Here is a 17,434-nt window from a genome sequence, read left to right as displayed (position 1 = left end):
TATGATGTGAAATTTCGCGAAATCCAGTTTCGCGAAATCCAGTTTCGCGAAATTCACTTTCGCGAAATTGAATTTCGCGAAAGTTGATTATATAATATATATGTGTAATTTCGCGAAATTGTAAGCATAGAGGAATGTTTTGTAATCTATTTATAAATTTTCATTAAACTCACTCAAGCGTTTTACAGACGTTCAACTATATAAAGCAATCGAGAACGAATCATTATTATCATAACACTCTTCATAAGCTAACAGAATTCTGAGAAGGGTAAAATGTCAGAATGGAAATGTACAGATAGTTGTCTTCAAATTTGGGCTACACCATGGGAATATTGTAAACACGAACTACTTTCCTGTACATGTGGACATGTATATGATGGATTAGCACAATGTGTACATTGGTAGGTACATTTTGAAATTTTAAATTCTAAAGTTTTATATGAATATATAATTATTCATTTTATATACATCATCTTTTCTCAATTTTCAATGGTTTTTCAAAAAATTAAACAGGTATCAAGAAGATGGTAAGGAAACTGATGAAAAAAACAACTCGAAAGAAACAAACTCTCAAAATAGTGAAACGGAGTTGCAATTGGATTTACCATTGGATTATCCTATAGACAGATTACCTTCCTGTACATGTGGACAAGACGTATACGATGGCTTAGCTCAATGTATGTTTTGGTAAGTAGATTTTGAGAATTTTAAAACCAAAGATATATAGTTATCCATTTATTTCATCCTTTCTCAATCCTCAATGTTTTATATATTTAAACAGTGATGATGCAAAACAAAAAGAAGTTGATGAGAAAAGCGAGTCAAGCAACACATACTTCTATCTCGATAAGAAAGAATTACAATACTCTGAAGTGACAAGCTCTTCAACTCCACAGAAAACTGGCAATTAGTATTTATAAGAAAGAATTTTTTTGAATGAATATATATGCAAATCAATAGAACCTTTAGAAATAAAATCTTCATCTCCAAAGATGGAGAATTTATATTTTATTGTATATTTTAAGATACTTTTATTAAAATAAAATCAATACAATATTCACATATCATTTTCATTGTGGAATAAAAATTTAGGAAAGCATGAAAATTAGATTACAACTTTAGCAGCAGCATGTGATTATGATAAAAAATTTCGACATCCTGTAATTTGTCTACAGAAAAACTTTCATTTCCATACTCTCTTTCTTTATTACTTGGATTATATAATCTTAAGGCTCTTGGTATGAATAAGATATCAGTTATATTTTCCCTAAGATTTTCAGATGATGTCTGAGTTGTCATTCAGCTCACTGGAATAGTGGTAACGCCCGTAGTTGCAATGTTGGTAGGAATTGTGGAAATGTGTGTAGTTCTGATGGTGGATCTTTCTACAGAAAAACCTTCATTTCCATATTCTCTTTCTTCATTATTCGGATTATATAATCTTAAGGCTATTGGTACAAATGGGATATTAGTTATATTTTCCTTAAGATTTTCAGATGATGGAAGAGTTGTGATTCCACTTGCTAGAATGATGGTAGCGAGTGTAGTTGTGGTGGTAGTAGGAATTGTACTAGCGAGTGTAGTTGTGGTGGTGGTAGGAATTCTGGATGTGTGTGTAGTTCTGATGGTGGATCGAGTAGTGGAAGTATTAATTGGAGCTGTAAATCTACCATTATTTTCTTCTAATTGTGGATGATGACAAACAAACTTAATAGGCAATGCTCTCCATCCACAAAACCTTGAACGAGCTGAGTTGCCTACACAATATCTCGCTAACCGTGAAGATGGATTAGCCCATTGAACAAGTCGTTCAGTAATTCCCAACCTTTGAATAATTTCATAACTAGCTATACCATAAGTACAATCCGAGGGGTTATGTTCTAATTGAATTATATTTCGTAAAAATTCACTGTTAACCGAAAAAAATCCAAAACTAATAAATAGTATTGGAGAAATTTGAATTATATCACCTAGTTTTCTATAAAGACTCTTCATGTCTTCTCAAAAGAAATTTTTCATAATGAATAAATCATTCGACTTTCCCCTTTCTTATTACTCATCTTTAAAGAGTTTTATAATGAAGGGAGACTTAACCGATTCCACGAATAGACACGCCCGAACTCGTCCAACATCAGCGTTCATTCAACTGAAACGACATAACACCGTTCACCCCACTGGTCGCCAACCTAACCCCAACCATTTGACGATCGATCGCTCAACTCGTCGACACCCAAACCCATCGCATCGAAACTCAAAACCATCGCCCTCTTCACGTCATCCTTCCCACAATTCCTCTCGACCAGCACCGCATCCTTCCCACAATTCCTCTCAAACTTCATAACCTTAGCTCCCAACACTCACACACCTACCCCCCCAAACTTTCCATCAGACAACACCATTCTCCGAGGTTCTCGGGCTAAAATGTACCCAAAATCCAACTTTAAGTGCAAATGTGTGTAGATCTGCTCCTACTATACTACTGCAGGAGTTGTACTGGTTTGCTTGATATCACCCGATCATGTGTATGCATGTTTCTAAGCTATCATAAATAAAACTACTATACTCACAGAACTGATTATATTGACACTTGCCTGGTCGGCTCAACAGTTGCAGAAGCAGGCTCATTCTAAACGTCAGATGGAACTGCCAGGGTGGCTCTATAGGGCTAGGGATTGATCCACAGCTTTAACTGGACCTGATCTGGTATGCCATGACATAAGAGATCAGGTCCTAGAGCGAGCTGCTAGTGGATCTAGACTTGCCTGATATAGGGACCAAGAGGGCAGGCCAGATTGGTTTCGGAGTAAGCCTGACTACCAGGTACTTATCGTGGACTGACTTGACAACTCTTGGGCGCGTCAAGCAGGCCTCAGATAAGGCATACCAGTAGCTCAGGTTACGTCTCCCTTGTTAGTGAAGTAAAGCTGACTCAGCTACCGGAGTCAGTCCTTTACAATACTCTAGCAAAATCTCATAAATGAATCCAGTGCATACACTGAACGCATTAGTTCTAAGGCAATAGTTCAGTTCCTTGGCCTAAAAACATTGAAATATTCAGAAAGATTTTAAGCAACACATTTTGCTCATGCATGGCCAAGCATGCACTTATTCATTGTCAAGAGACTCTTTCCTCTTCTCTTACCCCAATGAAGGGAAAACTACAGCTTCTTTTTAAACTATAGAGTTATCCATAACTATAGAGTTATTCATAATGATAGATAGCTCTTTTGTTGGTTTTTCCTTAAACTATAACTAGTCTCAGATCTGAACCAAAACTTCTAACGAGTATCCCAATCAGGTGTCCCATTTGTGTAGATAGAGAATCCAACAAAATTTTAACAAAAATGAGATTAAATTGATATAAAAGTTGTGTTGTAAGTGCCAAATATGTGGAAATGTGATTACAAGCTCTTAAAAGCTCAAAAACGAAAAGCCGCCATAGATTGGAATCTCTTTATTTCGATGACGTAGCAACGAAATTTGGTTATCATCTTGTCACGTATGTTCTCCTGTGAATTGAAAGGCCAATACAAAGCTCAATATGAAACTTATCGTAGTACTAGTTTATGACAAACACTTCGGGTTTTTACGAAGAGCCCGTATCAAATATAGATGCTCGCTACTTTACAGTTTTGTTTCGTCCTGGTCTAATCGGCAAGTCGTAATCGGATCATGTGACCCAATACTTTGCAAATAATTTCTGCAGCACTTTTTGATTATCACAAGTGACCAACAGGCTCGTCATGATTATCAGACAATGATATGTACTCCTTCAAGCTAAGTCTAAAAAATTGAACAAATTTTTACGGTAAGTTATAAGATATCGCTGCTAAAAGTGACAGCATTACGATGACGATAAAACAGACGTGTAAGAACAATAGACATAGTTTTGTTGAATGCGTGAAGTATATTTGTGAAAATATTTTGACGAATAAGGTTGCAAGAAAGTGTAAACAGAAACCATCTCTCACAACTACATCACATTTGAGCCGTTTTGCAAAGGGAATCCAAACTACGGCGGTCTCGTGTTGCTGCGATTTTCTGTTCGTTTTTTAGCTTTTAAGAGCTTGTAATCACCTTTCCACATATTTGGCACCTACAACACAACAGAGTAAGACATGGTGAATCTTTTCATATCAAATAATGGTAGTGGGAATTTTTTTGCAAGTCAACCTTTAAGGCTATGATAACATAATCTTATCTGGAACATATCAGATTGACAAAGAACTACAAACAATTGCATTGAGCCGGCGATGCTCAAGGTTTCTGTCATTTTAATCTAAGTGTTACATGACAACATACCATGAAAACATTCATTGAGGGCAATGAAGATGATGCAGAATTATAGAGTGAGATTCTAGAGCACCATTGCTTCCTGTCATGAAGATTTCCTGTCAAAGGGAAAACCGAGTTTAGTGTTTACAAATATGTTTAGTCATTCAAGTTACTTTTTAAAAAGTTGTTATAAATTTGAAAATCATGTAAAAATCATATCCTTAAATGAGTGTCATTTGAGGATATGCTTTTAAAAGAATTTAAAATCCTTAAATGAAGCTCATTTAAGGCTGTGATAACATAAGCATATCTGGAACATCTCAGAATGACAGAGACCTATAAACAACTGGGTTATCAAGGTATTTAGTTGGCCGTCATCGAGCTGCCGCCTTATTTGACTCAGTATTGCAGTTTTTATGTATAGTGAATGATCTCTTTGTGCTTATCCCTTCATCATGAGAATGTCTCCTTTACCTTGACCTTGATGGATGTTGAGATGAAGATGTTTGGCTCATTCAAACATTTTCATAGACTTATATTCATGTCTTTTTTTCTGGATTGTCGACCAATGTGGACCAGGCTTTTCAATATCTTACGGAGTTTGTAACTCTATGAAATAATGCAAAGTAATTCTATGAATTCCATAAAATGATTTTGTATTTTACACCACTACTTACAGTAGATCAGGTTTGGTTGTAACAGATCTCTCAGTTATAATTAGGAGATTCATGACAATATGCTTTTACTAGTAAATCTGTGATTCTACAATCTACTTGTTGACCTGAATGCTTGTTCAATGGCTATCATTACAACCACAGATATACAAGCCTTCCAAATTCATAACTACTCATGCATTGTGAAGGTTATGTGTAGCTATACAACTATACTTAGCTATACAACTATACTTAGTTATACAGCGAAAGCTACGAAAAAGACGTATTTTAGCATGTTCACTTTGTCATATCAATACAAAAAGAAGAAACACTAAACTATGTTCTAGAAGTCTGTGATGTTGAGCTTGTTGCTGGAATATAAATATATTAATTTATTAGTAATAGTTTACTTTGTATAAAAATGTTTTCCAAATTATGCCACATAATAAAAAAAGAAAAATAGGGATATTAAATAAAATTTCCTCCTTTGCAATGTCACTGCTGATCTTATCAAATTACAAATTTTATTGGTACAATATCTTTTTTGTGTAGGACATGGAGCTATGGAGATGGCATGCAGTAACATGGTGGAGCCAGGAGACAAAGTGCTCGTGGCAACTAATGGACTCTGGGGCAGTCGGTTTACTGAGATGGTTCGGCGACACGGTAAATTATTTGGTTGTTTTTTGTATCTTTTGCTTTTCTCGGTTAGCCTCTCTGGACCATAGTATGGCTGCATTTAAAATGCTAAGTTACATCAAATATCCATACTATTGTACTCTTTACCATGGAACACTGAGCAATGCATGAATAGGCTAATTTGTGTGTCTGGGAATGATAAGTCCATGTTTGTTTTAGGTGGATGCCCTGTAATAATTGAAAAACAAGGAAAGGCTTTTACACCTGATGAAATAGAGAGGGTAAGAAAATGGCCAAACTTGAGACAATTTGAAACAACCTGTTTGTTCAGCAGGTTGTATCTCTAGCAGGGTTTCATTCACACTTGGTGTGAAACTTCTAGCACTACTCCACTAACTTACTCTACTACTTTTATATGACTGTTGAATGCAAGAAATATAAGAACTTGTCGAATTAAAGCATGTAAGTCACTGATACTAAAAAGTGGCTTCACTAGCATTCTGATGTACAATGCACTACACAGACCATTTGCATGAGCAAAAATGGGCAAAAAATTTAACTGCATCAAAGATAATTATAAATATTTAAAAAAATCGACGTAAATCAGGAAAATCTGTTTTCTTTTGGACTTTTTTGAAAAAATCATGATTTATTTTACTGATTAATTTTTGGAATGTTACATAATAAAACTGAGCAGAGTTATATTTGCCAGATCTGAATAAGCCAAGTTTAAAATTTCCTTGGGCCTGCGTAGTACTTTGCTCACAAGTTTATTTACCATGTGAAACCAATTTTATCTAGTTTTAAATATACTTAATTGTATAAGTTACATAAGCTGTAAATATAACACCTAAATATATAGTTTATATTTAGGTGCCTACAACTGCTGTAGGAGTCATTTTCATATTTTATAAAAGCATTCTCCGAATTTATAACAAATACTCCTCATTCTACATTTCGTTCAGAGCCACCTTGTAGCATAGCCTCTGACCTCTCGCTGAGTAGTACAGCACAATCAATATAACAGAACTATTGAACTTTATGAAGTAATATTTATTTTATTTATTTGGAGCTCTGAATAAATTTATCACACTATACAGGCTGGCTCCATGCAATGAGCATCAAATACATGTATGTCTGCTTATCATCTATATTTTACTTTCCCTTGAAGCACTCCAACTTTTATCTTCTCTGTAACTGACCAGCTGGCATCCAAATTACTCCACATTCTTAGTATGTCTGGCCAAAGAGCAAATAACACCACTAAAGATAATACTAAAATGCAAACTCTCCAACACAAAGAGCCCAGGCTTGCCACATAAGAAATTGGGGGTGTGTTATGGAGAGATTAGGGGATGATGGGAATATCAGCCTGCGGTCGGTGTTTGTTATGCTTTATTTGACAGCCCGGTGTCAGAGGTTAACTGGTTTCCCTTCATTTGCTAATACATTTTGTATTTAGTTGATAAGGTCTGGCTTCTAGATTATTCTAAACAATACTGACAGTGATCAGACCTAACGAGCATAAGTTATGTTGAAGTAGATGTGAACTGTAACTTTCAGCATGTAATGATTCAAAGAAACAAAATTATCTTTTTTTTCGTAAAATTTATTCTTCAAATGCCTTTCAGGCGATTTATAAAATATTTCATGAAAAATTAGACAACAGGGATGGCTTGATAGCGAGGTTCTTTGCAGGCAGCTGGAGTCAGGCTCCGGCCATACTTGCAGTATGACTATGCCTCTTTCCAGCGAATTATCAGTTTGAGACTAGATCATGTTTTGACTTTCCGCAGCTAGAATTGAACTGCTGGCATGCTGCTTTGCATTCCAATGTGCTGCTACCTCTACACCCCTTGCTCTTAAAGGAATAAATATTCATGATGAAATAAAACGATATCAAAAAATTCATTAATCCATTACAACTTTCAACATCTTGGTCTTTTTGAGACCAATGCGAAGTCCCGTCCACTTTTCAGTGACATCATCAAATGTAGAAATTGACCAATTATTTATGATGAATAGCTGCAGCAGTCACGGCGTGAGTTAATTATAAAGCACCTTATATGCGTAAGTACACTCTTTAGTGCTGCAACTATTTTAAAATCTTTACAAATATCACCTTTAATGTGATTGCGAAAAGTTATTTGACGCAGAGTGTGACTAGCTTATCTTTATTTTTGAATATAACCTTTAATGATCCTATATTGTACTATGGATTGCATGTGAGACAAACTAAACTGAATGTTGTACAGTCTGCAATATTGCGATTTGATTTGGAAAATGGATTCCAAGATGCGTTACAAGGTCATATAAAAGTTACTTCTTAAATAACAAAGACGAAGAAATTATATTTCGTCCTAAATGATTCGTAAAATTTTGGTTTGAACTAGAAATTTGTGATGGAATTGGGCAAAATTCCTGAGTACTTCCTTGGTATCATCTATTGTTGCAGGGTTTATCCGGATGTGATGATGCCATCGAAGTGAGATGTTCTATTCAGTTCACCATTTTGTTCTTGTTATTGTAAGAATAAAACTATAAAATTATAAAACAACTTCTAAAATTAGTTTTTTAATTGAGTTATTAATCTGAATCTTTGTAACAGCCACCATCAAATATTAATTGGATATTTGCAACAACATGAATAGGATCGTGTATTTAGTGTAAAAATATTTTGAAATACAGATTTGTTAGTTCTAATTAGTTATGGAGTTGTCCTCTCAACTTATTAGACACAGATTTCAGGATGACTCCATTATAGAAAAGTGACACTGTTAAAGACATCACGCCTATTTGAGCATCAATAAATATTAGTCACTTTTTAAGGCTGTCTTTGATTCTACATAAACCCTTGAAAGACTCAGCTAGGCTGTTACTCATCGTTGTGAATCAAATGAAGATTGCAGATTGAACCATAAGTTACAATCTGCATGTGTTTTGGGGTTTGAGTTTTCACTGTGTGTAAGAAGAGAAACACAGAGTTAACCAATCAGCATGTATCATTCATTTTCTGGAAGTTTTTGCGATGTATTCAATTTTTTATTATTATAAAAAAAAATTCACAATTTGCAGTTACTGTACATACTAGTACTCTGGTAGTCTAGTGTACTGTGAGAGATTGCCATGTGTGACGATACAACACAAAGAATAATTACCTGTAAAATTGCTGCCATGCCAGAAGGCAGTGACTGGCTCCAGGTGCTGACATGCCAAAAGGCAGTGATTGGCTCAAGGCGCTGACATGCCAAAAGGCAGTGATTGGCTCAAGGCGCTGACATGCCAGAAGGCAGTGATTGGCTCAGGTATCATTGTGTAGGTCTATCAAGTTGAATTTGGCTAGTGGAAATCCCATATGATGCAATTTTTTTCATAACTCTCAACCTTGGCTTCGGGCGGATGGACACCACATTTATTATAGTAAAAAGCTAGCGGAGTGCGCGGCGTTGCACAGGGGATAAAAAAGTTTTTGCACAGAAAATTTATTTCATATGTACAACAGCAGCATATAAAACAGAAACACCGCAAAAATATACGACATTCACCATTTTAGCTTTTAAATGAAAGTTGTTGTTAATTTTTGAGTGTGTCTAGTGCATAATTCAACTATTTAACAGCTCAGAGCTTAGCTAAAGCGTATTGCTGAATAAGATTTCTTACATACTATGCTACACATTCACATGCTAAAGCAGCTTATATAGCAGATTATGTAGTGGTCATAGACTAAGTTTCATTACCGAATGAACTTACGCAACGTAAGCAAGTAACTTCAGATAGTCTAAATTTATACTATAATAAGAGCTGTGTCCGTCCATCTAAAGGCAGCGATAGGTAAAAAGGTTGCACCACACAGGAGTTGAACCCATACATTTAGCGGATGCACTGATATGAAGCCAAGCGCACTACCATTATGCGTTGCAGCTATCTTGCTACAGCTTTAAATAATTGTACTTATAATCATTACACGTTGTGGTCTGTCATCTAATCATGGTCTTCTAGTGTGCTAGTAGTAATCAATAGCATTTTCGCAAGTGCCGAAAGTCTAGACACATATTTTTCTTTTGCGCCCTTAGATTACCAGGTGTAATAACTATGTTCACAATTATTCCATAGTATGGCAAGATGGCCTTGCAGTGTGATGGTTCGTGCACCTGTTTGCAAAATTGGCGTTACCAATTTTAATGCAAACCCATTTTTGGCGCATATTTCATTTGTATAGCCAGATGGATGAAAGAACGGATGAAAGTTTTTTAATTGGTTGTTTTCCATTTCATTGCCAGTTTTTTATAATTTGTAATCTTACGGGAGGTGAGGCAATGCCACTCTCCTCCATTTGATCTAATATACTGCCGTTGGCGTAGCATCCAGTAATCCAACACAGTAAGTAAATTGTGTAATCCATTGTAGGCACTAGCAGTTAACAAGCCTCAACTGATGTTTATCACCCACTCAGAATCTTCATCTGGCCTCCTCCAACCTGTCTCCAACCTCGGACACCTTTGTCACAAGTAATATTAGCTATTCATCTACTGAATGTCTACAGAACGTGTGAATTCTAAAAGTCTAATCTAGCACGCTTAAACTTAGCCATGCCCGCTGACATGAGAAGTTACCAGATTTTAAGTTGATAGCCATTAATAAGTTAATGTTAATGAGTTAACATTAACATTTTAATTTTAACATTAACATTAATAAGTTAATGTTTACTGATATTTTTGGCATGTCTTTATGCCCGCAGACTGTTATTTCTGGTTAACCTACTGTTCTTTAAAAGAATGACTTCGCAGACAACTTTTGAAGGCAAATAGTAAGGCTTTTTATTGAGCTCTAAGAGTGGGGAAATAAACTAAGCTAAATTTTAACATTTGTAAAATGACAAAAATATCTACTGTTTTTATGTAAATTTAGAGTATTATATATCATACAAAAGGAAGCTGGTAGGAAAGCTGACGTCATGCCTCTTCTATCACAGAGCATTTCTTTTGGGCCATAGCCTCTAAAGATTGATTTACAGCATATAACAGTTTGTCGGACTGTCGCCTCAGCAATTATTCATAGATTATGTGCACCGTAAACTGAGGACTCAACGAGGCAACGGGGATATGTCGGACGACAGTTCAACTGCCAAACTTTCCAGATATTTCACCAAACACCCACGACCATCTGTGTGATGTGCATCACTTCCTCAATGGTGATTGGCTGTTGCAGCTTGTTTAATCTATACTGTGATGCAATGTGAACCTGTCTTAAACCAAAGGGAGGGCATTTAGGTTCTCAATAAAATTGACAGAGAGGTGCAAACAACTCCTCATATGAGAGCAATGTGCAAATCTTTTCAACGGTGCTTTTTAAATGTGCCTGTTGAGTCATATCATTGAACCATAAAATGGAAGTGTTTAAAGCTCATTGTATAATTCTGGTTAGAACCTAACAACATACATTAACAACCTATACACTGTACTTTTCGGACTATTAGCCGCTAATTTTTTCTGATGATTTGAGTCATGCGGCTTATATAAGGGTACGGCTATTCTGTGGCTTTTTCTTTGACAGCTAGGGCGCATTAACCAGAATCTCTGGTTAGTGCGCCCTAGCGGTGAAAAAAAACAACGAAACAACCCTTAATGGTACTGTTCCGTTAGGCACTAGGTTAAAAAGCGTCGGTTAATAAACGGCGTTCGTTGTAAGCAGCAAAGTAGCAGCCGCGTTAAAAAACGCTGTCCTGAGTTCTGCGGCCTATACAAAGGTGCGGTCTATGTATTGTTTTATTATGGTTTTTTGGAAAATGAAGCAGATGCAGCTTATATAGGGGTGCGGTTTATACTCCGAATAGTACAGTATGTATTTCTCAAATTTCGTGCGTGTCTGGGCGTGTCTGTGCGCAACTATGTATGTCCAACTATAACTATTAAAATCTTAGATTTGAAACTTAGCATTCTGATGGATTTGAACTCATTGAAATCGCAACTGCAAGTTTAAAATCCATGCACTTTACCACTGAGCTATACAAGGCGTATTGATCTAAGGCATTATCATATACCGTATAGCGTATGTACACACTAAATGACATATTGTTTGAAACTATGAATTCTATTAACTCTATGAAACACGATGCTTTTTCGTGCTTAATGGATAGTTGTTTATTGATTTACTGAATTAATTGTCAATTGATCATAATGTTATTGTCACAAGTTTCACGGTGTGTTAGAATCAATAAAAATAAATACGAAACTCTAACCGCACCCATTTTTTACCATTTCCGCTCTAATTCGTAAAATAGTTTTGCAGTTTGTGTAAAAGTGTACAAGAGTATTATTGTGTGCTGGACACTAGCAGTCCATCAATAATGTCCTTATAATCAATAATAATCAATAATCAATAAGAATATTCAAAGTATTCTTTGTTTCTGTTCACCATCAAATCTTTCCTTGACAGGTACAACTGTCTTCTTATAGTAGACTCAGTGGCTAGTGCTGGAGGAGTACCATTGTTCATGGACAAATGGGGTAAGTACGGGCATGGTACTATGCCTCCCATACTTACAATTGGAATGGCTGGTTTTCACAACTGACATTCACAACTTTGTAGATTCAAGTCTTTTAACTATGTACCAAAAGTTCAAACGTTCAGTTTTGGTTGTAATCAAATCATAGCAGGGTCTTTTGCTCTAATATGAGTGAAATGTTATTAAAAAGAAACAATATTTAGGTGCCTAGGGAAAACAGAAAGAGTTCATATTTAATTCTACTCAGCCTGAAACATAGATTTGTGAATGGCTGCGACTTTTAATTTATATTATTTTATTTTAATTAATTTAATTTAATTTTTTTATATTAATTTATTTTAATTTAATTAATTTTAATTTATATTTAATTTTACTCAGCCTGAAACATAGATTTGTGAATGGCTGCGACTTTTAATTTAATTTATATTATTTATTTTGAATAATTTAATTAATTTACTTTTTTATAATAATTTATTTGAATTTAATTAATTTTAATTTATATTTAATTTTACTCAGCCTGAAACATAGATTTGTGAATGGCTGCGACTTTTAATTTAATTTATATTTTATTTTGAATAATTTAATTAATTTACTTTTTTATATTAATTTATTTTAATTTAATTAATTTTAATTTATATTTAATTCTACTCAGCCTGAAATATAGATTTTGTACTAAAATATAGGTTAGTGAATGGCTGCAGCTTTTAATGTCAGTAATCTACCAGACACTGATGTTTGGCTCTAATTAATGCACATTAGTAACTGTGGTGAACAGTTACCCTTCACAACTCATCCAAGCTTCTTAACATTCAAGCATTTTGTTCAAGCATCTGGTTCAAGCATCTGGTATTAATATCTGTTTAACAGTAGATAATCTTCATATTCTCAATCAAATATTACACATCATATGTTGTACCCATTAAAATCTATATTTTCAAAAATACTAAGTAGAAGCAAGTTAAACAATACAAGAATACATATATGTGATGCTCTATTTAAAGTTAATGACTTCTTTTACTTCCTATTAATATTTCAAGCAACAAGACATATAAATGGACTGATTTTTAGTATATTTGTAAAATCACCAAAAAATTTCAGCCATTTTACAAACTCACCGATTTTACACATTGACTCTAACATACATGTATATAAAGTTTACACTTTCAAAAGTTATGCATTGAACTCTGAATATATTGGTATGATTGTTGTTGTATTTTAGGTACTAGTGGATAGGGGGCTATGCACAGCCTCGCCTGTATGTTATGAGAACCTCTGCTATCAGTTTTGTGTGCACATTAACACTTGTTACTGCATTGTGTGTTATCTTCCTCACCTTTCACTAATTTATTTTTATGTTTAAAGTGATATAGACTCCTATTAGCTAGGGAGACTATGGTTGGAGTGGAAAGCTGCCAAATGCTAGTGATACAACGCTAATGTCAAGCTCATTAATGTAAAAGGTTCATTTCGGTACTGACTCTTCTCAAATTTTTGCTGACAGCCTTCAATTAGTGAAAGTTTTCTAGTCTGCCTAGTGGTGTACATCAGGCCCGTATTCCCTGGGGTGGCTGGCCGGCTGAGCCGCCCCAACTTATGGGAATTTTTCACGGCTACGTACAGTCAAACTCGGATAACTCGCCCTCGGATAAAATGTAACATTTCATCTCAAACGCAAGGTTAACTCGAACGGATTTGTTTGGTCAGTTCCAGCGCAATGATAAATTGCTTCAGATAACTCGACCTCAAAATCATTTATTCAAAAAGTTGTTTGCCCAACGGCCATGGACACGGTTTTTATCGTTGTGTAATATCACTTTATTCCAAGCCATAGAGACAAACATCAACTTTTAGTAGTTCTTAGGCGTCATTATTATCATCATCAGCGGCAAAATATTCTTGTTAACAACTTTTATAAAGGTTTGCAAAAGATCAAGTTTTATCAAACACCCGCTTGGCCATGTCCCATCGAAAGCGTAAAAGCCTCAGAATGAACTTGAAATAAAATCCTCAAAATTGATCTTTGTTAAAACGCTAAAAAGAAAAAGATGTCATTTTTCTGAGCATTTTAACTGCGGTCATGTTTTGCCTATTTTAATTTAAAAACGTCTGGTCATTCACATCACCTAAAACAAAACAAATCTTAAAACATAGAAAAATGTTGATACTTTCCGATAAAATTTTTTAAAACTTTACACGAGAGGCCCGGCTAAGGCCCTACATGAGAGAAACCTGTTGGGGGCTTACACCGCTTCCCTCTCTACACCCTAGGTGTTCATAACTAGTCGCCTAACATTAGCCGCCCCAACTTGCAACCAGTGAATACAGGCCTGCTTTTCCAAAAGAAAAAGCTGACAGCCTTTTGCTGACAGCCTTCAATTAGTGAAGTTTTCAAGTCTGCCTAGTGGTGTACATAAAAGCAGGTCCACTGCTCCTAAATCATATTAACAAATTTTCACTGACTGTGAAAACACTTAAAGCTCCACAATTCTCTTTTAACTGGATATCATTTTGTAGCTCTAATCTTGTAGAATTCAATGAAAAAAACAGAAATTAGAGGTAGGTAGTCAATAATTTTTCCCGCTTTTTCCTAAAATTGATCTTTTAAAGGTAATTGCAGAAACGTAATTGATTATTTACACCGAGTCTGTTAGAGGGTGTATTTTTTTATGAACTAGTTTTAGTAAAAAACTTGTTTTGTTGAAGAGAAGCTTTTTAGTTTAGCCTATTTTTTGAGATTTTATTACTAAGAAGTTTTATCAGTTGTGTTATTATAATTAATTATAGTCAGTGTGTGATTAAAAACTACCGTCAGGTCAACAACAATTTTTATCCATTTTTATTTTTTGGTCAGCATGAAATGCTGACTTGCTGATTGAAATGCCCTCAGTGTTTTGGCGATACCAGTCTAATTAACTTGAAGCTTGTGAATTATACTCAAACTTATCACACACAGGGACAAAAACTTCATAATCTTAACTTATCTTGAAATTGAGAAAGACAAAATTAAAATATGCAGCCGAGTTTTCTGAAGCGTCGAATCAGGTACAAAAACAACCCCAAATTATTTCGGGCTTCAAAGAGCTCAATGAAATCTAACAACCAACTTTGATTTTGTATCATTATCTAATTGAGGTGTTGTAAGTGTGAGTTTAACTGTATAAGTAACTTTCAAACCTCTCCACAGGCTCACAGGCTATATGGTTGAAAATCACCACAGTTGGTCTCTGGCTGCATAACATCAAAGGAACCAAAAACTGGAAAGTGGATTGTGGCTGTTCTTCATAGTTTTTGTGTGTTTTTGACCCGCAGTAGAAGCTTTGCTCCTAACCCTCCTACCACCTGAATCCCTTCATTCCAGTGTTGTTATTTAGCAGTTTATTACAGTAGGTAGCTGAAAGGCTGGTCACGCAGCAGAACTGTAGAATCTACTGTATTAGCTAGCTGAAGGGTTAGTCACACAGCTTTCTTTGCAATGATATCGTTTCAGGGACAAATGACTGAAACAAAATCTGAAAATAATAGTTATGTCCAAATAGGGTCAGTCAGACACAACTGACCTTCTAGTTTTGCTAAATAATATAATATATTATATTTAACAGTATTAACAAATACATTGTGGCTTTTTTGTTCCCTACTGGTGATTTATTTGCTGAAAAGTTAGATTTACTTGAAAGCTGCAAGGAAAAATTTAATTTTCTGAGAGAGTACTACTTGATTGTAAGCATATTTGCAGTTGGTTTCTTTGCTATATAGCTTCATCTCATCCTTTAGTTGCTGAAAATGTCTGCATTTTAGTGTGACAACTCCTGAAAAACATATACTTTAAAATATAAATTAATACCTACTTACAGGAATGTCACTTCATTCATTTCCCTATTAGCTTGCTATCTGCTTCTCCAACGTTCTTCTCCAATTTTGTTTGTTTGTTTATTTTCATCTATAATATAGCCACAAAAAATAATATGAAGAGTGTTTCTAACAGTATAAAAAGACAAGAGAAATAAAAAAATAAAAAAAAGTCACTCCAGGGAAGGTAATGATGAGGTCCCTGTGCGCAATAGCAAGGCTAATCAAGGCGCGGAACCTGAAAGTAGAGTCAGCAGATGTATGTCTAGTTGGTTTAGTCATCTGGTTGTCTGAGGTAGTGCTTCAGTTCATTTTTGAAAGAATTAGCATTTACAATTTTACGCAGTGTAACCGGTAGTAGATTCCATAGCAATGACTCTTGATAATCCAAACAACATTGACCAGCTTTTGATTTAAACAATGGTATTTTTAGGTTTATGTGTGTTTGACGAGTAGCTAAATGTGTTATCGTCCTGTTATTGTTTGTTTCGTAAAATGTGTTGTGTGCTTTTATCAGTACTTTGTATTTGTATAACTTTTTGATAGTTAAAATTCTATTTAGGTTGAATAGCGGATTAGCAGAAAAATCATAAGCTTTCTTGTTAATTATTCTGAGTAAACGGTTTTGAAAAACTTTAATTTTGTTTAAGTAGCAGTCTGGAGCATTTCCCCATGCCTCAACACAATACGAGAGTTTGGAATTGATGAAGGAACTGTACAGAATTAGCAAAACATCCTTAGAGAGGTACTGAGACAATCGAAAAAACAACCCAGCATAAGGTCTAAAGTCTTTTAACAGTTTGGATATATGATTTCTCCAATTCAGCTGAGGGCCAATAAGTACTCCCAAAAATTTTATATTGTCAGATTTATTTATTGCATGACCTTAATTAGTAGGGATTGTTCAATAAAGTAGTACAAGTTCTGTGGGTTTTTTAATAAAATGTAGCAAGTTTTGTTGAAATTAATTGTTAGTTTATTTTGGTTGCACCAACTCTGAAGGCTTTCTAGGTCTTTATTTATCAAATGCATTTGCTTGTGAAGGTCTTTGGATTAAAAAAAAAGATTAGTATCATCTGCATACAATATTGGTGAAAGTACTTTTAATTGACATGCTAAGTCATTAATATATATTAGAAACAAAGTTGAACCCAATACAGATCCTTGAGGAACACCACATTTTATTGATTGTGGTGTTGAAAGGGTAGTATTTATTTTTGTTCTTTGACTCCGATCTTTTAAGTAGTTTTCTATCCATTTAATAGCTGTTAGTTTGAAACCAATAGACTTCAATTTTAATAACAATATATCATGGTCAATGGTATCAAATGCTTTGCTGAAATCTATAAATATACCAAGAACACAATTTCCCTTGTTAAAAGCTTGGAATGTTTTGTTTGTAAAAGAAATAATTGCATCTCTTGTTCCAATACCTTTTCTAAAACCAAATTGATTAGAGTACAGAATGTTATTGCGTTCAAGATAGTCCATGATTTGGAAATTTATAAGTTTTTCT

General features: G+C 34.8%; 1 protein-coding gene across 1 annotated transcript in view; it reads left to right on the top strand.

Annotated features, from left to right (window-relative positions):
- LOC137403551 (alanine--glyoxylate aminotransferase-like) overlaps positions 1-17,434 on the top strand; it is a 37,535-nt gene that overhangs the window by 14,747 nt on the left and 5,354 nt on the right. The window contains exons 3-6 of the mRNA XM_068089503.1: positions 5,481-5,594; positions 5,787-5,848; positions 9,975-10,075; positions 12,003-12,073. Of these exons, the coding sequence (XP_067945604.1) occupies positions 5,481-5,594; positions 5,787-5,848; positions 9,975-10,075; positions 12,003-12,073 (348 nt within the window). The remainder of the gene's footprint in view (positions 1-5,480; positions 5,595-5,786; positions 5,849-9,974; positions 10,076-12,002; positions 12,074-17,434) is intronic.

The sequence above is a fragment of the Watersipora subatra genome, chromosome 9, assembly GCF_963576615.1.
Source record: "Watersipora subatra chromosome 9, tzWatSuba1.1, whole genome shotgun sequence".
NCBI classification, from domain to species: domain Eukaryota; kingdom Metazoa; phylum Bryozoa; class Gymnolaemata; order Cheilostomatida; family Watersiporidae; genus Watersipora; species Watersipora subatra.
Note: the sequence above shows the minus strand (reverse complement) of the source record. Positions and strands in the feature narration are given on the sequence as shown.